Here is a 27,603-nt window from a genome sequence, read left to right as displayed (position 1 = left end):
AGGGAGATCGTTAATAAATAATATAAAAAGAAGTGGGCCAAGGTGGATAGAGATAGAGTTTTGAAAGAGGACTCGTTGAGTCCTACCATTTAGCTAGCTTAAGATCCATGTTAGAAGATCACATGGAATCCTTAATAAGTCCTAGCTTTAATACAAGAACCGAATGATTTACTGAATTAAACGCTTTACTGAAAAACAACTACGTCAGTCTGCATGTTTTTTCTGCAGCCATTTATTACAAAAGACTTTAGCTCCAAGAGTTTTGTCGTCATAGATCTTCGCCTTATAAATCAATGTTGACATGGAGATATAATTGATCTACAAAGATATTTTAAATGGGGTGTAATAACGTTTTCGAAAGGCTTTGGCATGGCGGATAATGGATGGGCGGATGGGATATGCCTCTGTAATTGCTTGTATTCGATTTATTTCCTTTCTTATGAAGGGGAATAACAAATGACTCCTTCCAAAAAATGGGAAGTAAGAAGTTTCCAAAGATAAGGTAAACAATTTGTGCAAAAGGTCTACACAGAGTTTCAGAACAGTATCTAAGCACGCAGCCTGGAACTTCGAGACCCGGTAAATAGCTTTAGCATAATGGAGATTCAAGAGAAGGGAGCTTTCGCTTAACCTCGGACAAATAATTAAGTTTGACTTGGATATGGCATATGAATAAGACGGATTTGGACGGCATGAAACAGAATATATTGTCTGGAAAAACTGGGCAAATAGATCGGCCATTGCCTGATCAGTATTTGCCGTAGGATTTTTAAATGAGCAATGCTGGGTAACAGGCGCTCTTACGCTTAGTGTAAACAAAATTATAAAACTGTTTTGGATCTTGTGAAAATTGAACCCTACAACGAGTCAGATAGTTTTTATAACACCGGGCGTTAAGCACGGTAAAATTTGATCGAGCCCTTAGGTATCGAGAGAAGGCAGATTGTGAACCGCACATTTTTAATTTATTGAAAAGTGCGACAACTTCTTGTTAAACCATGGAGGTTTATTTGAAATTCACGGATAGTATTTCGGAACACATAGATAAAAGAAGGAGTTCAATGCATTATAAAAGATATTAAGGGCCTCAGCAATGTCAGTGTTTCGGACCCGTCATAGCCGGATATAAAAGTATTTAAACGATGAAAGTTTGCTTTACGAAAGCAGCGGAAGAAAAACTATCCGAGTATAATTAAGTCAGATTAGTAAGTAAGCCTTTTGCATTCTGATAGAAAAGAAGAAAGCAGGAGGCTAGATTTTTCCGAAAAAAAGTCATTTGTCAATACCGAACTATATCCCAAGAACTATGCAAATCAAATCTAGTTAGCCAAATTGGAGGTCTGAGTCAAACAATTGCGTATGTGTGTATGTATGTAAGGATATACATATGTATGTATTTACATTGTACACAGTTGCAATTGCCCGGCAAAGATAACTCCGTTCAAAGAAAGCTATTCGCTATACCCGTTACTCGTGCTGTGCAAACATTTAGACTTTAATATACATAATACTATTTAAGAATGTATGTGTTTAGCCAATATAAGTATGTATGTTTAATATTTCTAGTCAATTTATTACACTCAAAAACATAAACATAAACACAGCTGCTGGTGCAGGACAAAAGCTGCCTGCGCGAAAGCAGTGCTGGTGCTGATGCTCGTGCTGTAAAGCTGCCAGCTCTAAGAGATCGCCGAATTCAAATTGATAATTTGAACTTTTTGTCCTTTTTTCCTGTGGTCACTATAATTCACATTATTTAAAATAAAAAAAAAAAAAAACACAAGAAGGCATCTTTATATTAAGTTGTTTAGCTGAGTAACGGGTATCTAATAGTCGGGAGACGAGGCGAATTCGCGAGAGCGAACGAAAGCTTTATGGGCTCCCGCTCTCGCCTTAAAACTAGAAAGAATTTACAATTTGAATAAACGCGCCAAGTGCGCAAACAGCATGGTTTTGTTAAGCGAAGATCGACCACCACCAACCTTCTGGAATTGTCATCTTTTGTAATAAATGGATTTCAGAAAAAAAATGCAGACGTTATATATACAGATTTTAGTAAGGCCTTTGATTCCGTCAACCACTCTCTTCTTTTATTCAAATTAGATCAGCTTGGGTTTCCTGGTAATCTATTATCTATGTTAAGCTTTATTTATCATATAATGATACAGAGTCGGGATTTAACTTACTGTCAGATATTGATTGTTTTCATGGATGGTGTGAGAACAACTTTTTCATGTTGAAATGCAACGTTATGACTTTTTATAGGGGTACTCCTTCGTTTATCAGTTACTTTCTTTATAATACGACACTCGACCGTATATATTCAGTTATAAACTTAAATTTGACTGCCACATAATATCCACTGTCAACAAGGCTATTCTTGGGTTCTTGGGTTTATAAAGCGTCGGTCAAAGAATTTGATGACCCTTATACGGCCAAATTATTGTTTACCTCCCTTGTCTGTCCTTTCTTAGAATATTGTTCTTCGGTTTGGAGTCCACAATATCAAGTGCACATTGACTGTATTGAGTCGGTACAAAAAAAATGTCTTCTATTTGCCCTTCTTAGTTTGAACTGGGATCAAAATGTAAGGCTACCTTCTTACGAGAGTAGATTACTGTTGCTTAATTTACCTACACTTGAAAATCGTAGAACAATGCTTGGTACTATTTTTATGCAAAATATTTTAAGAAGTGATATTGATTCTGCAGAACTTGTCAACCGCCTTACTTTCAATATTCCTGTTAGACTAACACGAAATTATTATCCTTTAAATTTTGCACGATGTACATCAAATTTTTGTCTGCACGAGCCCTTTCGCGTTCTATGTAATAACTATAACAACCGTTATCATTTAATTTGCATTTCAACTTCTATCCCGGTATTAAAGACTAATATTTTAACTCATTTGCTTCACCCTTAGTTGTGCCAAAATTGAGAATAGGGCCCCGCGCGTAACAAGCACGTGCTTGGTGTCCTTGGGCCACTTCTTTGTACTGCTCGAAGTGCATCAACGTCCATCATATATAAAGGGTGTTTTTTTTAGAGGTATACAACTTTAAGTTGGCATTACTGTTCAAGATGGCGACCGATTTAACAGCTATCATTCTCAGTTTGGTTTGACAATTCATCATGAATAGACTCACGCCTGAACAACGATTGCAAATAGTGCAATTTTATTTTGAAAATAATGGTTCTGTGCGGAATACGTATCGCGCACTACGTACGTACGTACGAGACCAATAACTAGTACTAATTTTGTGCTAAGTAAGATAAAATTAATGCTTTTAGGCGTGGCAAAGAGTCGGTAGTAGAAATAACATGGTATAGTCTATTATAGTCGTTACACAGTACTCTAAGCGGTTCATGCATATCATAGTTAGATCTACAAATATTTAAAGTAAGAGGAACATAGTTCCTAATAATTCTATTAGGCACGGAGAAGTCCATGCGACCCAGTAACTCGGGACTCTCCACATCCCCGTGAATAAGTTTATAAATAAAAGTTGTGTCAAGCATCGTTCTACGGTTTAATAACTTGGGCCACTTCTTTGTACTGCTCGAAGTGCATCAACGTCCATCATATATAAAGGGTGTTTTTTTTAGAGGTATACAACTTTAAGTTGGCATTACTGTTCAAGATGGCGACCGATTTAACAGCTATCATTCTCAGTTTGGTTTGACAATTCATCATGAATAGACTCACGCCTGAACAACGATTGCAAATAGTGCAATTTTATTTTGAAAATAATGGTTCTGTGCGGAATACGTATCGCGCACTACGTACGTACGTACGAGACCAATAACTAGTACTAATTTTGTGCTAAGTAAGATAAAATTAATGCTTTTAGGCGTGGCAAAGAGTCGGTAGTAGAAATAACATGGTATAGTCTATTATAGTCGTTACACAGTACTCTAAGCGGTTCATGCATATCATAGTTAGATCTACAAATATTTAAAGTAAGAGGAACATAGTTCCTAATAATTCTATTAGGCACGGAGAAGTCCATGCGACCCAGTAACTCGGGACTCTCCACATCCCCGTGAATAAGTTTATAAATAAAAGTTGTGTCAAGCATCGTTCTACGGTTTAATAAGGATGGTAGAATAATTAAGAAAAGTCTACTAGAGTAGCATGGTAAAATAAGGCTTGCATTCCAGTTAAGGCCCCGTAGAGCAAATAGTAAAAAGTTCTTTTGCACAGACTCTACCCGGTCTACATGGACACCATACTGAAGACTCCAAACTGCTGAACAGTACTTCAGGATTGGACGGACTATTGAAATAAACAGAGTCTTTGCAACATATGGAGCATCGAATTCCTTTGACTACCTTTTAATGAACCCAAGTACTCCCCTGGCTTTATTCACCATGGAAGTAATATGGTCACAAAATTTAAATTTTGGGTCAAGAAGGCCTCCAAGGTCATCAACATGCGTTATTCTAGACAACGCACCACCTCCCAGGGTATACGTGGCATATTGTGGGTTCACCCACAAATTTTCACAACACCATGTCTGAAAAGCAATTAGGTCCGAATATAAGTCTAAACTGCTGGAAATTTCGTTATATTGCAGGCATAACTTAACGTCATCTGCTTACATGCGGATACGCGACTTTGTCAAGACTAAAGGGAGATCGTTAATAAATAATATAAAAAGAAGTGGGCCAAGGTGGATAGAGATAGAGTTTTGAAAGAGGACTCGTTGAGTCCTACCACTTAGCTAGCTTAAGATCCATGTTAGAAGATCACATGGAAACCTTAATAAGTCCTAGCTTTAATACAAGAACCGAATGATTTACTGAATTAAACGCTTTACTGAACAACAACTACGTCAGTCTGCATGTTTTTTCTGCAGCCATTTATCACAAAAGACTTTAGCTCCAAGAGTTTTGTCGTCATAGATCTTCGCCTTATAAATCAATGTTGACATGGAGATATAATTGATCTACAAAGATATTTTAAATGGGGTGTAATAACGTTTTCGAAAGGCTTTGGCATGGCGGATAATGGATGGGCGGATGGGATATGCCTCTGTAATTGCTTGTATTCGATTTATTTCCTTTCTTATGAAGGGGAATAACAAATGACTCCTTCCAAAAAATGGGAAGTAAGAAGTTTCCAAAGATAAGGTAAACAATTTGTGCAAAAGGTCTACACAGAGTTTCAGAACAGTATCTAAGCACGCAGCCTGGAACTTCGAGACCCGGTAAATAGCTTTAGCATAATGGAGATTCAAGAGAAGGGAGCTTTCGCTTAACCTCGGACAAATAATTAAGTTTGACTTGGATATGGCATATGAATAAGACGGATTTGGACGGCATGAAACAGAATATATTGTCTGGAAAAACTGGGCAAATAGATCGGCCATTGCCTGATCAGTATTTGCCGTAGGATTTTTAAATGAGCAATGCTAGGTAACAGGCTGTCTTACGCTTAGTGTAAACAAAATTATAAAACTGTTTTGGATCTTGTGAAAATTGAACCCTACAACGAGTCAGATAGTTTTTATAACACCGGGCGTTAAGCACGGTAAAATTTGATCGAGCCCTTAGGTATCGAGAGAAGGCAGATTGTGAACCGCACATTTTTAATTTATTGAAAAGTGCGACAACTTCTTGTTAAACCATGGAGGTTTATTTGAAATTCACGGATAGTATTTCGGAACACATAGATAAAAGAAGGAGTTCAATGCATTATAAAAGATATTAAGGGCCTCAGCAATGTCAGTGATTCGGACCCGTCATAGCCGGATATAAAAGTATTTAAACGATGAAAGTTTGCTTTACGAAAGCAGCGGAAGAAAAACTATCCGAGTATAATTAAGTCAGATTAGTAAGTAAGCCTTTTGCATTCTGATAGAAAAGAAGAAAGCAGGAGGCTAGATTTTTCCGAAAAAAAGTCATTTGTCAATACCGAACTATATTCCAAGAACTATGCAAATCAAATCTAGTTAGCCAAATTGGAGGTCTGAGTCAAACAATTGCGTATGTGTGTATGTATGTAAGGATATACATATGTATGTATTTACATTGTACACAGTTGCAATTGCCCGGCAAAGATAACTCCGTTCAAAGAAAGCTATTCGCTATACCCGTTACTCGTGCTGTGCAAACATTTAGACTTTAATATACATAATACTATTTAAGAATGTATGTGTTTAGCCAATATAAGTATGTATGTTTAATATTTCTAGTCAATTTATTACACTCAAAAACATAAACATAAACACAGCTGCTGGTGCAGGACAAAAGCTGCCTGCGCGAAAGCAGTGCTGGTGCTGATGCTCGTGCTGTAAAGCTGCCAGCTCTAAGAGATCGCCGAATTCAAATTGATAATTTGAACTTTTTGTCCTTTTTCCTGTGGTCACTATAATTCACATTATTTAAAAAAAAAAAAAAAAAAAAACACAAGAAGGCATATTTATATTAAGTTGTTTAGCTGAGTAACGGGTATCTAATAGTCGGGAGACGAGGCGAATTCGCGAGAGCGAACGAAAGCTTTATGGGCTCCCGCTCTCGCCGTAAAACTAGAAAGAATTTACAATTTGAATAAACGCGCCAAGTGCGCAAACAGCATGGTTTTGTTAAGCGAAGATCGACCACCACCAACCTTCTGGAATTGTCATCTTTTGTAATAAATGGATTTCAGAAAAAAAATGCAGACTGGCGTTATATATACAGATTTTAGTAAGGCCTTTGATTCCGTCAACCACTCTCTTCTTTTATTCAAATTAGATCAGCTTGGGTTTCCTGGTAATCTATTATCTATGTTAAGCTTTATTTATCATATAATGATACAGAGTCGGGATTTAACTTACTGTCAGATATTGATTGTTTTCATGGATGGTGTGAGAACAACTTTTTCATGTTGAAATGCAACGTTATGACTTTTTATAGGGGTACTCCTTCGTTTATCAGTTACTTTCTTTATAATACGACACTCGACCGTATATATTCAGTTATAAACTTAAATTTGACTGCCACATAATATCCACTATCAACAAGGCTATTCTTGGGTTCTTGGGTTTATAAAGCGTCGGTCAAAAGAATTTGATGACCCTTATACGGCCAAATTGTTGTTTACCTCCCTTGTCTGTCCTTTCTTAGAATATTGTTCTTCGGTTTGGAGTCCACAATATCAAGTGCACATTGACTGTATTGAGTCGGTACAAAAAAAATGTCTTCTATTTGCCCTTCTTAGTTTGAACTGGGATCAAAATGTAAGGCTACCTTCTTACGAGAGTAGATTACTGTTGCTTAATTTACCTACACTTGAAAATCGTAGAACAATGCTTGGTACTATTTTTATGCAAAATATTTTAAGAAGTAATATTGATTCTGCAGAACTTGTCAACCGCCTAACTTTCAATATTCCTGTTAGACTAACACGAAATTATTATCCTTTAAATTTTGCACGATGTACATCAAATTTTTGTCTGCACGAGCCCTTTCGCGTTCTATGTAATAACTATAACAACCGTTATCATTTAATTTGCATTTCAACTTCTATCCCGGTATTAAAGACTAATATTTTAACTCATTTGCTTCACCCTTAGTTGTGCCAAAATTGAGAATAGGGCCCCGCGCGTAACAAGCACGTGCTTGGTGTCCTTGGGCCACTTCTTTGTACTGCTCGAAGTGCATCAACGTCCATCATATATAAAGGGTGTTTTTTTTAGAGGTATACAACTTTAAGTTGGCATTACTGTTCAAGATGGCGACCGATTTAACAGCTATCATTCTCAGTTTGGTTTGACAATTCATCATGAATAGACTCACGCCTGAACAACGATTGCAAATAGTGCAATTTTATTTTGAAAATAATGGTTCTGTGCGGAATACGTATCGCGCACTACGTACGTACGTACGAGACCAATAACTAGTACTAATTTTGTGCTAAGTAAGATAAAATTAATGCTTTTAGGCGTGGCAAAGAGTCGGTAGTAGAAATAACATGGTATAGTCTATTATAGTCGTTACACAGTACTCTAAGCGGTTCATGCATATCATAGTTAGATCTACAAATATTTAAAGTAAGAGGAACATAGTTCCTAATAATTCTATTAGGCACGGAGAAGTCCATGCGACCCAGTAACTCGGGACTCTCCACATCCCCGTGAATAAGTTTATAAATAAAAGTTGTGTCAAGCATCGTTCTACGGTTTAATAAGGATGGTAGAATAATTAAGAAAAGTCTACTAGAGTAGCATGGTAAAATAAGGCTTGCATTCCAGTTAAGGCCCCGTAGAGCAAATAGTAAAAAGTTCTTTTGCACAGACTCTACCCGGTCTACATGGACACCATACTGAAGACTCCAAACTGCTGAACAGTACTTCAGGATTGGACGGACTATTGAAATAAACAGAGTCTTTGCAACATATGGAGCATCGAATTCCTTTGACTACCTTTTAATGAACCCAAGTACTCCCCTGGCTTTATTCACCATGGAAGTAATATGGTCACAAAATTTAAATTTTGGGTCAAGAAGGCCTCCAAGGTCATCAACATGCGTTATTCTAGACAACGCACCACCTCCCAGGGTATACGTGGCATATTGTGGGTTCACCCACAAATTTTCACAACACCATGTCTGAAAAGCAATTAGGTCCGAATATAAGTCTAAACTGCTGGAAATTTCGTTATATTGCAGGCATAACTTAACGTCATCTGCTTACATGCGGATACGCGACTTTGTCAAGACTAAAGGGAGATCGTTAATAAATAATATAAAAAAAAGTGGGCCAAGGTGGATAGAGATAGAGTTTTGAAAGAGGACTCGTTGAGTCCTACCACTTAGCTAGCTTAAGATCCATGTTAGAAGATCACATGGAAACCCTAATAAGTCCTAGCTTTAATACAAGAACCGAATGATTTACTGAATTAAACGCTTTACTGAACAACAACTACGTCAGTCTGCATGTTTTTTCTGCAGCCATTTATTTCAAAAGACTTTAGCTCCAAGAGTTTTGTCGTCCTAGATCTTCGCCTTATAAATCCATGTTGACATGGAGATATAATTGATCTACAAAGATTTTTTAAATGGGGTGTAATAACGTTTTCGAATGGCTTTGGCATGGCGGATAATGGATGGGCGGATGGGATATGCCTCTGTAATTGCTTGTATTCGATTTATTTCCTTTCTTATGAAGGGGAATAACAAATGACTCCTTCCAAAAAATGGGAAGTAAGAAGTTTCCAAAGATAAGGTAAACAATTTGTGCAAAAGGTCTACACAGAGTTTCAGAACAGTATCTAAGCACGCAGCCTGGAACTTCGAGACCCGGTAAATAGCTTTAGCATAATGGAGATTCAAGAGAAGGGAGCTTTCGCTTAACCTCGGACAAATAATTAAGTTTGACTTGGATATAGCATATGAATAAGACGGATTTGGACGGCATGAAACAGAATATATTGTCTGGAAAAACTGGGCAAATAGATCGGCCATTGCCTGATCAGTATTTGCCGTAGGATTTTTAAATGAGCAATGCTGGGTAACAGGCGCTCTTACGCTTAGTGTAAACAAAATTATAAAACTGTTTTGGATCTTGTGAAAATTGAACCCTACAACGAGTCAGATAGTTTTTATAACACCGGGCGTTAAGCACGGTAAAATTTGATCGAGCCCTTAGGTATCGAGTGAAGGCAGATTGTGAACCGCACATTTTTAATTTATTGAAAAGTGCGACAACTTCTTGTTAAACCATGGAGGTTTTTTTGAAATTCACGGATAGTATTTCGGAACACATAGATAAAAGAAGGAGTTCAATGCATTATAAAAGATATTAAGGGCCTCAGCAATGTCAGTGATTCGGACCCGTCATAGCCGGATATAAAAGTATTTAAACGATGAAAGTTTGCTTTACGAAAGCAGCGGAAGAAAAACTATCCGAGTATAATTAAGTCAGATTAGTAAGTAAGCCTTTTGCATTCTGATAGAAAAGAAGAAAGGAGGAGGCTAGATTTTTCCGAAAAAAAGTGGATGGCTCTGGGGATGGGTCTTAATAGTATTTTCCATTTCCCCTCAACTATACTTTTTCTCTTGTTCTAAATTGTTCGACCTTCAACTTGGATTTTGTTGGGGATATAAGCCGCCCGATCCATTGATGTGAGGTCTGGGGCGAGCCGTGAAACAAATACATGTTTTAGCTGGGGCACCCGAACACAAGTTACCGTTTTGGTACAACAAGAATTTGTATCTATACTACCAGTATCGATCGGTTATCCGAACATGAAGTGTTGGGGCCACTACTTTATTTTGATCGGACAGAGCGGCGTCACATCGGGTACCGAACTTCGGGTACCGAATCACTTTTTTCCCTCGATCTGAGTACCATTTGAGTGGCGCCTAAGATTGGCAGCTAAGCTGGAAGCCAATGGCGGGTAGCAGGTTGCACGGCACCTGCCATTGAATGCCCACCGACCGCGACAATTTTGCGCTTTGGGGACTCGGGCTCAGCTAGCATGCGACTATTTAGGTGCGATTCAAGCGCCACAAGCAGGTCCGTATTTTTGCGGCAGTTTCGGATTTGTTACGTAACACTGCTTTTTGTGAGTTGCCTAATAGATATTTTCTGGTTCTCAGTGGAGTGCGTGCGCCCAACGACGAAGAGAAAAACTTAAAAGGGGGGCAATAAAAAACAAGAACAACAAACCGAAAAAATGTTTAAAACGGTATATTTATTAAACACAAGTTAATCACGATGCACTCGTGAAGCGTACGGAAAGTTGTTGAAGACACTTAAAGGTGTAAAAACGTTAAAAAAGATTTAAGTTAACCCGGTGGTTTTAAGAAGAAAATTAAAATTCGGAGCGCAAAACAAAAACACGACCGTTTATTGTGAAGAGCGAGAGATGACAAAATATTCGACGTCATCCCGTCCAACCCGCTCCCTTCCCTTGGATCATCATAAAGCTTAACCAGTCTATTGCTGGATCCCAACGGAGTTTTTGTTCTCCTCACAAATTGCTTACCTTATCTTTGGAAACCTCTCCCTTTCTTCTATCTTTCATAAGAATGGAAATAAATCGAATACAAGCAATTACAGAGCTATATTCAAGTTGTCCGCAATTCTAAAGCTTGGCACATCTTTGTAGATCAATTATATTTCCAGTTCATGATAGATTTATAGGGCAAAGATCTTTCTTGGAGCTAACGTCTTTTAAAATAAATAACTTCAGAAAGAACATTCAAAAGTTAACGTCATAACCCCGAAGAGAGCGGGCGTGCTTTGCGCGAGCTCCGTGTAAAGTTGAAGAAAGTGGATGTATTAAAGACAAATAAATTTAATAAACTAAATTGGTGTATTACAAAATAGGCGAAAAGACGCTAAAAAAATAATAAAAATAAAAAATCATTGATATTTTTAAATCAAGTGCAAATTTTTTTATAATAGTGCCACGCTAAAAGTTTAATATCCGACGAACCAAATAAAGAGCGCATAAGTTTGGTGTGCCGAAGAGACGGGTACTTCTCGTATATCTCTACGGGCAATAGCGAAGTGCAAAAAACGTCTACAAAAACGCACCCGGCTCTACTCTACGTAAAGAGCAACTCCAACGGCGTGGAGTTCTCAATGTAAAACCCCCCATCATTAGAATTGACCCTTGGCACATCAGCAGCATGCAGCTGTAAAACTTCTGCAATCGCACCAAAAATAACAGCAAAAACTACAGCAACGGCAGCAAAACCAACAACTCCTACAGCAACGGCTCTTACCGCGGAATCGACTGCGATGTCGTCGACTGCAGCGCCAAATACAACGTCAACTAAAATTATGACAAAACAAAGCCTTGTAAATATTCAACAAGCGGGCCCGGCCATACAGACCTTCATGGATCGCTAGATCCAAATAAAGCGTAATCTTAGCCCGCAGAACACCGCGGTGGGTAATAAGCTATAAATAAACCGTGTCCAAAGAGACAACGAATTGACCGGGAGATCCAATAACAACAGATTTGATCTCCTAGCTGAAACTCAACCAAAACTGGGTAAAGAAACCCAACCGAATTGGTTCTCCCAATTTACATTAGGGAGAAAAGCTCGAACGCCCTGGTCAACAAAATTTTTGTGCTGGTCGGAGACGGAAATTGGCATGTTGTTCTAGTCACTAAAGGGAATATTCACGAAACCAAACTTCAGACCAAATCCGAAGAACATTTCCGAGCTGTGTCTAAATACCTGGAGGTACCTACACATACCAAAAAGCATCAAGGGCTTGCAAGTGGTACTAAAAGAGATCGAGCCCAACGTAACCCCCAATGAAGTTCTCGATGCCCTCAAAGAAAATTGTTATTCTGCAAGGAACGTTAGGAACATCAGACCAAAGTTATGGCATTGCCGACCGTTCAGTTATATGGCAGCTATAGGATATAGTCGGCTGATCCTTATGAAATTTGATAGGTCGGATTGATTGGCCAAATATAAAACACAAAGAAAGTCCAAACTTCCCAACTTTACAAACACCAAAGATCAATCAGTTATATGGCGGCTAGAGGATATAGTCGCCCGATCCTTATGAAATTTTGTAGGTCGTATTGATTGGCCAAATATAAAACCCATAGAAAATCCCAACTTCCTAATTTTACAAACACTAAAGTTATGGCATTTCCGACCGTTCAGTTATAAGGCAGCTATAGGATATAGTCGGCCGATCCCGGCCGTTCCGACTTATATACTGCGTGCAAAGGAAAGAAGGGTGTGTGCAAAGTTTCAATTCGATATCTTTAAAGCTGAGAGACTAGTTCGCGTAGAAAGAGACAGACAGACAGACAGACGGACATGCTTATATCAACTCAGGAGGTGATCCTGATCAAGAATATATATACTTTATAGAGACGGAAATGTCTCCTTCACTGCGGAAAGAGGAACAAAAAGCCGCAACCACTCTTCAAAGTAGATCTGGAGCCAGACAGCAGAATCTTGAAGAAAAAGAAAATGCACCCCATTTATAACCTGCAATACCAATAGCACCGAAGAATTAAGGTGGAAGAACCACAGTGCAATGTACAAACTGTCAGAAGTATGGGCACACCAGTGAGGAAATCACACGGCAAACTACAGGGGCTGTGTGGTCTAAAAGGAGTTGAAAGACCGCATGCGACGAGTGACAACATCGCGCCACCAAAACACTCAAAACGGGTACACTTACTCAAAAATACGCCGCGACGGCTGCAAGATCCTCATTTGGTCAGCTAAATACACAGAAGGGATTATCATACGCCGATGCCCTTCGAACAGGAACGGAAACCCCACTCCTGTCTTATCTAGGAAACGTTCAGCAGATCCCAAGTCAGTCACAAAGCCCACTGGAAGCTATGATGGTTACTGTGCAACAAAGTATAATGGAATTTATGTCCTTCATGAAACCGACCATGCAAACACTGGTTCAAAACCAGGATATCTTTGGTTATATCTTGAAAATTTGAATTATTATTGTTTGTAGTTCTTTGTTATAAATTAATTGTTAAAAATCTGTTAGAATTAGATTCTATAAGACTTAGAATCATAATTTTTATACCCTTGCAGAGGGTATTTTAATTTTGGTCAAAAGTGTGCAACGCAGTGAAGGAGACATCTCCGACCCTATAAAGTATATATATTCTTGATCAGGATCACCTCCTGAGTTGATATAAGCATGTCCGTATGTCCGTCTGTCTGTCCGTCTGTCTGTTTCTACCCGAACTAGTCTCTTAGTTTTAAAGATATCGAATTGAAACTTTGCACACACCCTTCTTTCCTTTGCACGCAGTATATAAGTCGGAACGGTCGCGATCGGCCGACTATATCCTATAGCTGCCATATAACTGAACGATCGGAAATGCCATAACTTTGGTGTTTGCAAAGTTAGGAAGTTTGGATTTTCTATGGATTTTATTTTTGACCAATCAATCCGACATACCAAATTTCATAAGGATCGCCCGACTATATTATATAGCTGCCATATAACTGAACGATTGGAAATGCCATAACTTTGGTGTTTTTAAAGTCGGATTGATTGGTGGGATGGAAGTTGGGATTTTTATGAGTGTTAAGAATGCATCATATGAATAATTTTGGAGAATATAATTTACATAGTATTCTGCAAGGGTATATCAACTTCGGCTCCGCCCGAAGTTAGCTTTCCTTTCTTGTTATGACTCATTCCAATAAAATTGTGAGCAAATTTTGCTCTCATGTTATTACTTTCCATTTCCTGTAGTAGTGCTATTGCATTAGGCAAGTCTGTTGGATTCATTGAATAAAGTGTCGCCGATATTGGGCCGTTAAGGCCAGTTATAAAAACTCTCAAAGCGCTCTATATATGACTGTTATTTATTTCAGCCGTTATTGGCTTATTTCGTCCGTAGGTCATTATGGTTTTATAAGCTTCCTATATACTTGGTTATAGTATTCCTTGACCGGATACTAAGGCTCTTGCTCTATTATATGTTTCCACTTTGTTGGAAATATTGTAATAATAATAATGCCGTCATCTCTTGACTGCTGTCGCTAAACACGAAATCTAGCCTGGCCAAAATGGCATAAAAACTTAAAACTGTTCCATGGATTGTTAACGCATTATTTGCTTTTCCACTAACTTTATTTTTTCAAAATGGATAAAGCTGCAAAATATCTCCTGGTATATTGGCTCATCGCTTTTTTTGCCCGCGAGAGTTCCTTTAAACTTTTAACTTATTTTCATTAAAAACTTTTTTGGACCTTTCTATATTCGCGGCCCCACTTGGGCGCCAATTACATATTTCCATACAAATTTATTAAAAAAAATTTTTTTTCCAATTAGTCCATTTAGTTGTACAAGAAAATTAAAAAAAAAGATAAATATAAATATTTTTCGAAAATTAAAAATATAGTTATTTCAAAAAAAAAAATTAAGATTGTTTAAAAACTTGGTTTTTTAGGTTCAACTAGAAGATAATTTAATCTTGTTTCGATAGCACATTTAATTTTTTCCCTATCTTTCCCGTCAATAAGGAAAAATCGCCAAAAATTAAACCGAGAAATCGTAACGCTTGTTGACTATTCTGTAACTTTAAAAATATTTTAAATTTGCTTCTGATTTGATTAAAAAATTTTATTTATTTTTGATAATGCCACTTTGTTGGAAATATTGTAATAATAATAATGCGTCATCTCTTGATTGCTGGCCTATATTCTTGGCTTAGCTTAGCTCTAGGCTGCGCAGTCGGCGTTGTCGGTCAAGCCGGCAGCGACGCAACAGACTTTTTTTTTTTTTTTCGGACGTTGATGCACCATGATCAGCGCAAACAAGTGGCCCTTACGACACCAAGCAGTGCTTGTTACGCGCGGAGCCTAATAGGCGTAAAAACGAGATCGCGAGAAGTTAAAAGCACAATGTAGAAGCGGACAGACTAAGATTAGAAATACGTACGAGACTAATGCTAATACTAATTTTGTGCTAAGTAAGATAAAATTAATGATTTTAGGCTTGGCAAAGAGTCGGTAGTAGAAATAATGTGGTATAGTCTATTATAGTCGTTACACAGTACTCTAAACGGTTCATGCATATCAAAGTTAGATCTACAAATATTTAATGTAAGAGAAACATAGTTCCTGGTAATTCTATTAGGCACGGAGAAGTAACTCGGGACTCTCCACATCCCCGTGAATAAGTTTATAGATAAAAGTTGTGCCAAGCATCGTTCTACGGTTTAATAAGGATGGTAGATTAATTAGGAGAAGTCTACTAGAGTAGGATGGTAAAATAAGGCTGCATTCCAGTTAAGGCCCCGTAGAGCAAATAATAAAAAGTTATTTTGCACAGACTCTATCCGGTCTATATGTACACCACACTGAGGACTCCAAACTGCAGAACAGTACTCCAGGATTGGACGGACTAGTAATATGAACAGAGTCTTTGTAACATATGGATCATCGAAGTCCTTTGACCACCCTTTATTCACCGTAGAAGTAATATGGTCACAAAACTTAAGTTTAGGGTCAAGGAGGACGCCAAGGTCATCAACATGCGTAATTCTAGACAACGCGCAACCACCCAGCGTATACGTTGCATATTGTGGGTTCACCCGAAAAAATGTCATTACTTTGCACTTAGCGCTATTTTAAATCCAAAAGATTTTCACAACACCATGTTTGAAAAGCATTTAAGTCTGAACTGCTAGAAATTTCGTTATATTGCAGGCATAACTTAACGTCATCTGCGTACATAAGGACACGCGACTTTGTCAAGACTAGAGGGAGATCGTTTATAAATAAAGTAAAAAGAAGTGGGCCAAGGTGGTTTCCTTGTGGGACGCCTGAAGTAACTCGGATCAAATCAGAGATCGAGTTTTTAAAGAGGACTCGTTGAGTCCTACCACTCAGATAACTTGAGATCCATGTTAGAAGATCACATCGAAACCCTAATAAGTCTAGCTTTAATACAAGAAGCGAGTGATTTACTGAATCAAACGCTTTACTAAAATCAGTGTAAACTACGTCAGTCTGCATGTTCTTTCTGAAGCCATTTATTACAAAAGACGTAAGCTCCAAGAGGTTTGTCGTCGTAGATCTTCGCCTTATAAATCCATGTTGACATGGAGATATAATCGATCTACAAAGATGTTGCAAATGGGGTGTAATAGTGTTTTCGAAAAGCCTTGGGATGGCGGATAATTTGGATATGCCTCTATAATTACTTGTATTGCATTTATTTCCTTTCTTATGAAGGGGAATGACAAATGACTCCTTCCAAATAAGTGGGAAATGAGATGTTTTTAAAGACAAGGTAAACAATTTGTACAGAGGTCTACACAGAGTTTCAGCACAGTACCTCAGCACGCTGCCTGGAACTCCGTCCGGACCCGGTGAATAGACAGGCTTAACTTTATGGAGATCCAAAAGAAGGGAGCTTTCAAGTTCGACTTGGGTATGGCATTTGAATAAGACGGATTTGGACGGGATGAAACAGAATATGTTGTCTGGAAAAACTGGGCAAATAGATCGGCAATTGCCTGATCAGAATTTGCCGTAGAGTTTTGGAATGATAGTGATGCAGGGTAACAGGCTGATTTACGCTTAGTGTTAACAAAATTATAAAACTGTTTTGGATCTTGTGAAAATTGGACCCTACAACGAGTCAAATAGCTTTTATAACACCGGGCTTTAAGCACGATAAAATTTGACCGAGCCCTTAGGTACCGAGAAAAGGCAGATTGTGAACCGCACATTTTAAATTTATTGAAAAGTCTGGACTTAATATTTTTTAGGGTGACAACTCTTTATAAAAGCACGGAGGTTTATTTGAAATTGACGGATAGTATAACGGAACACACAGATAAAAGAAGGAATTTAATGCATTATAAAAGATATTAACGGCCTTAGGCACGTTAGTGCATGAATAAAATTCGGACCAGTCATAGCCGGATATAAAAGTATTTAAAAGATGAAAGTTTGACTTACGAAAGCAGCGGAATCGTTTAACCGACTTTTCGGATTTTTTATTCAGCTCTGTTCTTGCGTCTACAGTCAGCTCTAGAGTTGGATGATAAAGATCTTCCGGTTGTATAAGTGGTGACGTTCTTGATAGGCAAACGCCTTCTGAATTTGAAACAAAACACAAGTCTAGTAAACGTCCTAAGGAGTTCTTAACATGGTTAACTTATATGTTAGCTTATGTTTATCTCTGAGAGCGGTGCTCAGAGGGAGGGAAGAAGAATGTTATGTGCAAACATGGATATATTTGTTGCAGTCGCCACGCTGTGGGAATAAGCTAGCGCTGATGGTTTGTTTGGTCAAATTACGTTTGCACTTGAAGAGTGCTGCAGAAATGGGTAACATTGTTGCCGATGGTGCAGTGTGTACTCTGTATGTAAGTTAACCCGTTAACTACGGTCAACGATCTGGTGCCAACCAATAAATAAATAAATATTGAAAACACTTTTATTATAACTTGTATGCACACTACAGCTGATCATGAATATATATACTTCATATGGTCGGAAATGTCTCCTTCACTACGGTGTAAACTTATGATTGAAATTATAATACCCATTGCAAGGGTATAACAACTTGGGTTTGGTAGCATTGAATAAGCTTACTTTTACTTATACAAAAATTTATTTAGTACTGAGTGATTGCAAAATAAAAAAAACAAAGAGAGCTAGTGTCAGCGATACGTGCGGCAGTTTTAATTAAGGTCATTGCCGTATGCTGGGTTGCTTGAAAGAAGTTCGGGTGAGTCTCAAGCGTTTGGGCATGGCAACAGTTAAACCAAACGAAAAGAGCTTTACATTCTAATTAATTAAATAAATTCATTAAATAATTTTTTTCAATAAAAAGCTTTTCGTCACGAAAGTTTTGTTTGCATAAAAATTTTACTAAAGGATTACAAATAATTCTCACTGTTGTTTTTTTTTTAATTTCAGATTAGTTCAAGAGGAAATCAACGTATTGGCTCATATTTCAGATAATATACAACACTCACCAAAGCTATTTGTCGACGCTAACGATTTTGAAAATAAAACTACAGAAGCTTCAATTTTACAAGATAGTGTTGACTTGGATAATATATTCGCATTTCTAGGTGAATCAACAGAGGCAGCACTTGGTAACCCTCTCATTGATGAAATAAATGACAAAATGAATAATTTAGTTGAAGATCTTGACAAAGAAGTAAGTAAGATAAAGTTTTCATTTTTCTATTTAAAAATAGTATTTGTAGTATTTTTAGAATTTTGCAAATAAATATTAAAACTGTACTCAGATCGAAAAACAAGTTTGCTAGTAGAATCTTTCCAGTATGACCAAACTTTCGAGATTTCATCCGAACTGAGCGTGGTTACGGTTTTATTGTCAATGATCTAAGTTTGTTGACAGGCAGTAAAAAATTAAAAAAATAGATATCTGATTTTAGGGACAATGGCTAGACAAAATTGCCGGTAAATAGCAGTAAAATAAATATATGTATAACATTGTTTTAAGTTTTTTTCCGTCCGCCTGTCCATTCTATGATTTTTATGTTGTGTTTTGCTGTTTTGTGCGGTAGATCTCGTTGCCTCTTGTTTACTATGTCGTTTTTGGCTTGAAGGAAAGGGGTTGAGAAATTGTTGTCTTCGGATCGTGAGGACCAATGATTGGAAAAAGCTTTGTCTATTTTGGTATTTTATACAATGAATGGTAGGTTACTTATGTAAGCCACAAAATGTTCCAAATTGTTTGACATCTGGTGTCTGGGTTAATGTTGGATGTTAATGGTTGTATACTTTCTTTCTTACTTGTTCGAATTTCCCTTCTGTATATCGCGTTAGTTCGTTTGAAGTTACTAGGTTTTCACTGTTCATATGTTGGTTAAATTTTCTCCAGGCTATGTTTTTTTGGTTTTTTAGGGATTCTAAGTTTTTGTTCCACCAGGGTACGTTGTGGTGTTGTTTAGAGGGCTTAGTTTGTGGGATGCTTATATATGCACTTTGTTATTATTTTGTGCTACAGGAAAAAAAGTATTTAAGCTATTCATATAGGTTCCAATTTGCTAAGTTTATAATAAATCTAGGTATGTATCTATTTGCTTTTTTATTCTGTAAGTGGGAGTGGTCACTTCCTTGCAGCGTGTCGCTAATTTTAAAGGTGGAGTGAATTTTACGGTCAGGAGAGCAGAAGGCTAAGTCAATGTATGTATATGAGCTGTGTGTAGAGAAATGTGTGGTTTTGCCATTATTTAGAATTATATAGTTGCTATTGAGTATACATTTCCCTAAAAACGTTTCCTCTTTTATAATTCTTGGGTGATCACCACATACTATTCCAAATATAATATTAAAGTCGCTTGTGATAGTAATGTTGGGAACGTTGTTACCTCCGATTATGCCGTCTGCGAGGATTCCGGGCAGTTTCGTAGAGGTTTTCTCAGCAGGATTAGCTGCGACAGTGCCGCCTGCGAGTATTCCGGGCCTGTTCGCAATAATTAGGGCCACCAGTGTTACCTCCGATTATGCCGTCTGCGAGTATTCCGGGCATTTTCGTAGAGGTTTTTCTTCGCAGGGTTAGCTGCGACAGTGCCGTCTGTGAGATACCTCCGATTATGCCGTCTGCGAGTATTCCGGGCATTTTCGTAGAGGTTTTCTTAGCAGGGTTAGCTACGACAGTGCCGTCTGCGAGTATTCCGGTCCTGTTCGCAATAGTTTGTGCCACTAGTGTTAGCTACAATTACGCTGTCTATATCTCCCCAGACATTTTTTTTTAGAGTTTTTACTGTAGTGTCAACCGCTACCGGTGCATGCCCAGGCCGGTCCACAGCGTTTTGTACACGACTCGGTGACCCTAGTAAAAATTTACCAAAGAAAACATAGTGGTACCCGCTCCTCAACTGTCTCAAAGATAACAAATTTTATCTGATGAAGATCCTGTGCGGAATGAGACGCCGACCACAGCAAAAAGAATCCTTACAGATTGGCGCCCGAGCAGGGACTCGTTGAGGAAAATTCGTGGAAAATTCCAACCATCGTGGCCTAAAGAACCACTAGATCATTTTGTTTTCCACCATTGGGTGTTGCAAAGTTTTGTCAAGAGGTCATTGGGAAGCTGAAAAATTTGTAAGAACGGCAGAGAACTAAAAATATATAGTAATATATATAACAGCGTCATAAAGACAGTCGGTCGTGAGAACTCAAGCAGGCAACATCGTTCAAAACGAACAAGATTTTATCGTCGTCAAGTGTACAAATCAAACGAGTGGTGTAAAAACCCCGTCAATTAAATCGCGAACCACGTGCACCGCGCAGATAAATCCCAATTAATTTGACATTCGCTGCAGGGATTCTGAACAATAATCAGCGTCGTAGACGCTCGCCGAGTTTTCGAGGCGGGAGGATCTGTCACCGGAAGCAGAGACACAGTTGGCAAAAATGGAAACGGTGTACGGGAACGCCGTTACTCCTGACCAAAAGTCGACCACCCGAACGAAAAAGGACCTGGCGGCTGAAGGAGCAACTCTCTCCAGTTACCTCGGACCACGTCAGGATTTTCGAACATTAACTGAACTGACACAGCTCGTAGTCAACTTCGAGGTCATAAGGAGCAGAGGAGAGGGGAATCAAACAAGTCTTCAGGAGCGCGAGGGATTTAACCTCCCACATCGAGAAACTCAAGGTGCCCCGATGGGTGCGCGTGTGCACTCGAACTCGAAAGGCACCACAGGGAGAGGTACCGAGATACAACATGGGACCATCATGCCGGAATCGGAGGCTCCGATCAACGTGCATAACGCCTGCAGGAACTGCGATGAAACGGCCATTTCCAACTGGAGTGCCGACAACCCAAAATTTTATTTTGCTGGGACTGTGGCAGACGTGGCTTTCACACCGTGAAATGTTGCCGGAGATCGGGAAACGGCTTCGGGCCTCGAGCAGGCGGGGATCGCCCGAGGAACCCGAGAGATTCCCCAAACCAGTAAGTCAAGAATTAAAGTTAGAGCATCAAAGGGAAACCGTTTAAGGCCACCCTGGATACGGGAGCCACACGGAGCTTCATTAGCGAACAACGAGCAGCGGAGATCGGTCGTGGAAGAGATTGGCGAGAGATTCGCACCCGGATCCGATTGGCCGATGGATCCCACTGTGACCTTACGAGGGGCCTGGTAGTAACCATCCACCTGGGTCTCCAACAAGTAAAGTTGTTCTTGCTAGTGATGCCCACGGTACTAGATGATCTCCTGCTAGGAATCGATTTCCTTTGCGGCATCAAGGCCACCATTAGCTGCGGGGGAGAATTATTGCAACTGGACTCGAGGGCTGAACTAACCAGCGATCGGCGAGGTAACGAGGAAACCATGGACATTCCAGCGAGGGACAACGCACCAAACGAGGAGTGCGTGGTTGCCCCTTCTGGAATCTTGCGAGGCAACGAGGAAACCATGGAAATTCCAGCGAGGGACAACGCACCGAACGAGGAGTGCGTGGCTGCCCCTTATGGAATCTTGCGAGGCAACGAGGAAACCATGGAAATTCCAGCGAGGGACAGCGCACCGAACGACGAGTGTGTGGCTGCCCCTTCTGAAATCTTGCGAGGCAACGAGGAAACAATGAAAATTCCAGCGAGGGACAACGCACCGGACGAGGAGGGCGTGGCTGCCCCTCCTGAAATATCCAGGAGCAACGAGAACACAACGGAGACCCCCGCAGTAAACCCTAGACGATCGAATCGCACTAGACGGACCCGAAACCGCCACGAGAACGCGACAGCAAGGGAGGCCCAGCCTAGTTTGATTTTGGCCTTGCCCAGAGGAAACCAGACGGCTCAGCAGCGTAACCCTTTCCGGCAAGGTCCGGGACCCTCTCTATCGACTAGAAGAGTTCGATTTCGGGATCCAGTCGTGGAACCCGTATTCGAATCTAGGCCCGACCAATCGTCGTCGATAGACTTCTGATGCGAGGAAAGTCTGGCCATCATCGACACCAGGCCGAACTTGACAACGGCGCCGGAAGCCATGGATCCGAGGGTGAGTGCTTTTCTGCAGACCGAGCTAGACAAGTTCGACCATCTGAAGGGTACATATAATATCGCGGAACATCACATCATTATGAGGGATGATAAGCCCATCAAACAGCGATATTACCCGAAAAATCCAGCGATGTGGTTGCTTACCGAAGTGGGACTAACTCTACCCAATTAGTGAATGCGTCCAAAAATACCAGTAGAATGGTATTTCCGTGACGAGAACGTGGAAAAGGGCCCATGAAGTCTGCACATACTACGCTGAATGGTTCTTCGACTTGGAGTGTGAACATCCGGCCGGCGGGTTTAAGTTGCCTTACCTTGTATTTCTGGCAAGTGTGACACCGTCGTACATACTTTGTAACTTCCCTGAAAAGTCCTGGCCAGTAGTACTTTTGTGATGCGCGTTTGCCGGTTTTCCGTGTGTCCGGCTGTTGGGTGATCGTGGCACTCCTGCAAGACCCGTTGGCGGTACTCCTGGCCGACACATAGTTTCCACGGGACTTGATCTTTCTCCTGGGGTGTATTTCCCGTCATTCGGTACAGATGGCCACCTTCGATCCAATATACTGGAAATTTTGCAGGTTCTTGAGTTACCTGAAGCGTCATCTTACGTATCCACTTGCACTGGGATGGCTCCACATCGGCTTGTCGCACCGTGTCCAAGGGTTGGCGCGAGAGAGCGTCCGCAACTACATTAAACTTTCCGCGTCGATATTGAACGTCGAACTGATATTGTTGAAGTTCGAGCGCCCACCTTGCTATTCGCCCGGTCGGGTTGTCAATTGAATTCAGCCATTTCAACGCCAGATGGTCCGTCACGACTTCGAAACGATACCCTTCAAGGTAGCAACTCATTTTCCGAATGGCCAATACGATAGCGAGGCATTCTTGCTCAGTTACTGAGTAGTTTTCCTCGGCTCGTGTTAATCGTCGGCTGGCGTAAGCTATGACTCGCTCTACTCCGTCGATGCTCTGAAGCAAGACTGCTCCTAACCCGTGATCGCTAGCATCGGTTTGTAATGAAAATTTTTGAGTAAAGTCAGGGCACGCAAGCACTGGGGCTTCAGTGAGTCGGGTCTTCAGTGTTTCGAACGCTTGTTCCTGTTCCGTGTCCCAACTCCATTTCTTGCCTTTTCGGAGGAGTGGTGATATTGGTTATCAATAAACAGGTGGACGAGCTATTGCGTGATGGACGGATCGAACCATAAAAGAGCCCCCATAGCGCGCCCATAGTGCTGGTCGGCAAGAAGACAGGTGATATCCGTATGTGCGTGGACTATCGGCAGTTGAATGCGCGACCCATACCCGATGCGTACCCACTACCCAGAATCCACCACATTCTGGAACGTTTACGAAACGCTCGGTGTATCTCTACGCTCGATCCCCGCCTGTCGGGAATACACCGCCTTTACTGTGCCGGGACGAGGCCTCTTTCATTGGAAGGTGATGCCATTCGGGTTACCTTTGGCCCCCGCGATTTTCCAAAGAGCCCTCGATAGTGTCATAGGTCCGGAGTTAGAACCTTCGGCATTCGCGTATTTAGACGACATTATCGTCATCAGTACGACCCTCGACGAACGAATCGAAAACCTGCGCGAAGTCTTTAGGCGACTTAGGCAAGCCAATCTGAAACTTAACCGGGACAAATGTATCTTTTTCCAGCGGAGTCTGAAATATTTGGGCCACGTGATAAGCGAATCAGGGATTCACACTGACCCTGATAAGATCGCCGCGATTCGCGAACTACAGCCGCCTACGAATGTTCGTCAACTACGCCGCTGCCTCGGAGTCCCGTCATGGTATCGCCGTTTTGTTCCGAACTTTGCCTCCATCGTCGAACCAATATCCACACTCCTCCGAAAAGGCAAGAAATGGAGTTGGGACACGGAACAGGAACAAGCGTTCGAAACACTGAAGACCCGACTCACTGAAGCCCCAGTGCTTGCGTGCCCTGACTTTACTCAAAAATTTTCATTACAAACCGATGCTAGCGATCACGGGTTAGGAGCAGTCTTGCTTCAGAGCATCGACGGAGTAGAGCGAGTCATAGCTTACGCCAGCCGACGATTAACACGAGCCGAGGAAAACTACTCAGTAACTGAGCAAGAATGCCTCGCTATCGTATTGGCCATTCGGAAAATGAGTTGCTACCTTGAAGGGTATCGTTTCGAAGTCGTGACGGACCATCTGGCGTTGAAATGGCGGAATTCAATTGACACCCGACCGGGCGAATAGCAAGGTGGGCGCTCGAACTTCAACAATATCAGTTCGACGTTCAATATCGACGCGGAAAGTTTAATGTAGTTGCGGACGCTCTCTCGCGCCAACCCTTGGACACGGTGCGACAAGCCGATGTGGAGCCATCCCAGTGCAAGTGGATACGTAAGATGACGCTTCAGGTAACTCAAGAACCTGCAAAATTTCCAGTATATTGGATCGAAGGTGGCCATCTGTACCGAATGACGGGAAATACACCCCAGGATAAAGATCAAGTCCCGTGGAAACTATGTGTCGGCCAGGAGTACCGCCAACGGGTCTTGCAGGAGTGCCACGATCACCCAACAGCCGGACACACGGAAAACCGGCAAACGCGCATCACAAAAGTACTACTGGCCAGGACTTTTCAGGGAAGTTACAAAGTATGTACGACGGTGTCACACTTGCCAGAAATACAAGGTAAGGCAACTTAAACCCGCCGGCCGGATGTTCACACTCCAAGTCGAAGAACCATTCAGCGTAGTATGTGCAGACTTCATGGGCCCTTTTCCACGTTCTCGTCACGGAAATACCATTCTACTGTTATTTTTGGACGCATTCACTAAGTGGGTAGAGTTAGTCCCACTTCGGAAAGCAACCACACCCCATCTAGAGCGATCATTTCGAGACAGAATTTTAAGCCGCTTTGGAGTTCCCCGTACATTCGTATGTGACAACGGGACCCAGTTCACAAGTCGGTCTTTTAAAACATTCTGTAAAAGTCTTGGAATGGAACTTCAACACACGGCTCCCTACACGCCCCAACAAAACCCAACAGAGAGGGCAAACAGGACCATAAAAACAATGCTGGCCCTGTACTTGGATGGAGCCGAACAAAACACTTGGGATGAACTGCTCCCCGAACTTTCGTTGGCCATAAACTCGAGTATTTCGGATACAACAGGGTTCAGGGAACCGAGACTACCCAAAACCCTATTCGATCAAGCCACACCAGACCACACGTCGAATCAACTACCACCCGGAGAAAAGGCAGAGCAGATGCGGGAATTGTTCCTGATCGTCAAGGACAACAGCGAGCGAGCATCGAACAGAGACGACACTACAATCTCAGACGCCGGGAATGGCGACCCGCCGTGGGATCACTAGTACTCCTCCACCGTCACGTGCTATCCAAGGCCTCAGAGGGATTCACCGCAAAACTTGCGGCCAAATACGACGGACCATACACAAGTGTGCACAAGTTCCTGTTTCCTAATCTCTTACAATTACAGGTACCTGGGAGTCGACGGCGACGTACAGCCAGCCTAAGTGACATAAAGGAATATCATCACGACGACACCGACGACGACGAGCCACCTGATGCCATCGAGGAAGCCACGTCTTGAGTAATGGGGCCACTTGCTGGTAGTCGCGACTTCCCAACGTCCCTCCCCGCCAGAAGAACTCAGTGACAGGCCACCAAAACATTCCACCACCAACGTTTATTTTTACTATTAAATACTTAGAAAACATTGTTAAGATAATGCATACAAATGAGTTACGTAGGAATGAGTTGGGTTTAGTTTAGACAATCGCACTTATAGGGACAACGAGTATGTAAGATATACTAAGTTTCTTTCCCCACAGCTCCATGAGTTCCAGGGATCCGAGACGCCAAGTGGCGGGCACAGTGGCCGACGACGACGACGACTACGACGTCATCGCCAATCAGATGGACGAGGCTCTAGCATTCCATGAGAGACCTCCTGACTGACCCGCTGTGGGAACCCGGTGAACTCATGCAAGAGGCTGAGGCCAGAGGTCTTTCCATCGACGACGTGCTCTGCCAGGGCGCGGGCCGAACTACAACGGCGAAACCTACACGCTTCGAGTGCCCAGTGGCCGGCATAAGGCCCAGTCAGCGTCGCCGAGCCGTCCGGTCAAGGAGCAACTCGTCCACGGACAGTTCACCTGAGCCGAGGCCTGGACCGACTAGACCACCCACAAGCACGGTCGAGCACCAGGAACCATCCATGGTAGTGGCCCCGTACCAGTGGCGGGTCGAGAACCCAGATTGAACGGGAATTAGCGCAACCACGGATGAGGGACATACGACGCGTGGAGAGTGTCGAGGGAACACAATACCGGATCCACCTGTCCAAAAGCGGTCGCGTCACGGTCCATCCACACCCCGAATTAAAGGGGGGGTGTGAAGAATCACATTTTTACTTTTAAATATAATTTTTATGATTTTGTTAGATCTAAGTTAAAGCAATAGGTTAAGAGACATTAATTATGAAGTTGATAATTTGAATTAGCCCTAAGTGGCCGCCAAAACTATCGAATAAGCTAGGAGAATAGTTAAGTTTCCCCGCCGAAGTCAGTACACGAACCACGATCACGCCACAGAAAATACCAGAAAGAAGCCATCACGACAAAATCCCACAGGAAAGGTTTTTTAGAAATGAGAGCAACGGCCACACGGTGATCAGAGACTTGAAGCGGGAACGACGCGCGTGAGGCGCACGAGGAAATTGGAACCCAAGAAAACGCAAGTCCTCGAGGCACGTGGCGAAGGAGAAAAGAGAACGCAGAACGAAAACACCAGGACACTGGATTCGGCAAGCAGGGTGAGCATAATGAGTGCGACAGGGACAGACTGGGCTTAGAAAAGGAACCCATTGAAATAAAACTAGAGTAACTCAAAATCAAAACGCTAAAATACTTTGTGCAGCCAGTGTTACCTCCGATTATGCCGTCTGCGAGTATTCCGGGCATTTTCGTAGAGGTTTTCTCAGCAGGATTAGCTGCGACAGTGCCGTCTGCGAGTATTCCGGTCCTGTTCGCAATAATTAGGGCCACCAGTGTTACCTCCGAGTATGCCGTCTGCGAGTATTCCGGGCATTTTCGTAGAGGTTTTTCTCAGCAAGATTAGCTGCGACAGTGCCGTCTGC

At 41.3% G+C, this 27,603-nt stretch overlaps 1 protein-coding gene across 2 annotated transcripts in view; it reads left to right on the top strand.

Annotated features, from left to right (window-relative positions):
- LOC108041495 (unconventional myosin-VIIa) overlaps window positions 1-27,603 on the top strand; it is a 1,185,777-nt gene that overhangs the window by 1,114,078 nt on the left and 44,096 nt on the right. Inside the window, exon 12 of one of the 2 annotated variants that reach the window (XM_044459306.1) lies at window positions 18,388-18,634. In XM_044459306.1, coding sequence (XP_044315241.1) covers window positions 18,388-18,634 — 247 coding nt within the window. Of the gene's footprint in view, window positions 1-18,387; window positions 18,635-27,603 lie in introns of those variants that run through there. The other variant, XM_044459307.1, reaches the window with a different exon arrangement.

Source organism: Drosophila rhopaloa, unplaced genomic scaffold, assembly GCF_018152115.1.
Source record: "Drosophila rhopaloa isolate 14029-0021.01 unplaced genomic scaffold, ASM1815211v1 contig_190, whole genome shotgun sequence".
NCBI lineage: Eukaryota > Metazoa > Arthropoda > Insecta > Diptera > Drosophilidae > Drosophila > Drosophila rhopaloa.
The sequence above is the reverse complement of the archived record's forward strand: the minus strand, read 5'-3'. Positions and strand labels throughout refer to the sequence as shown.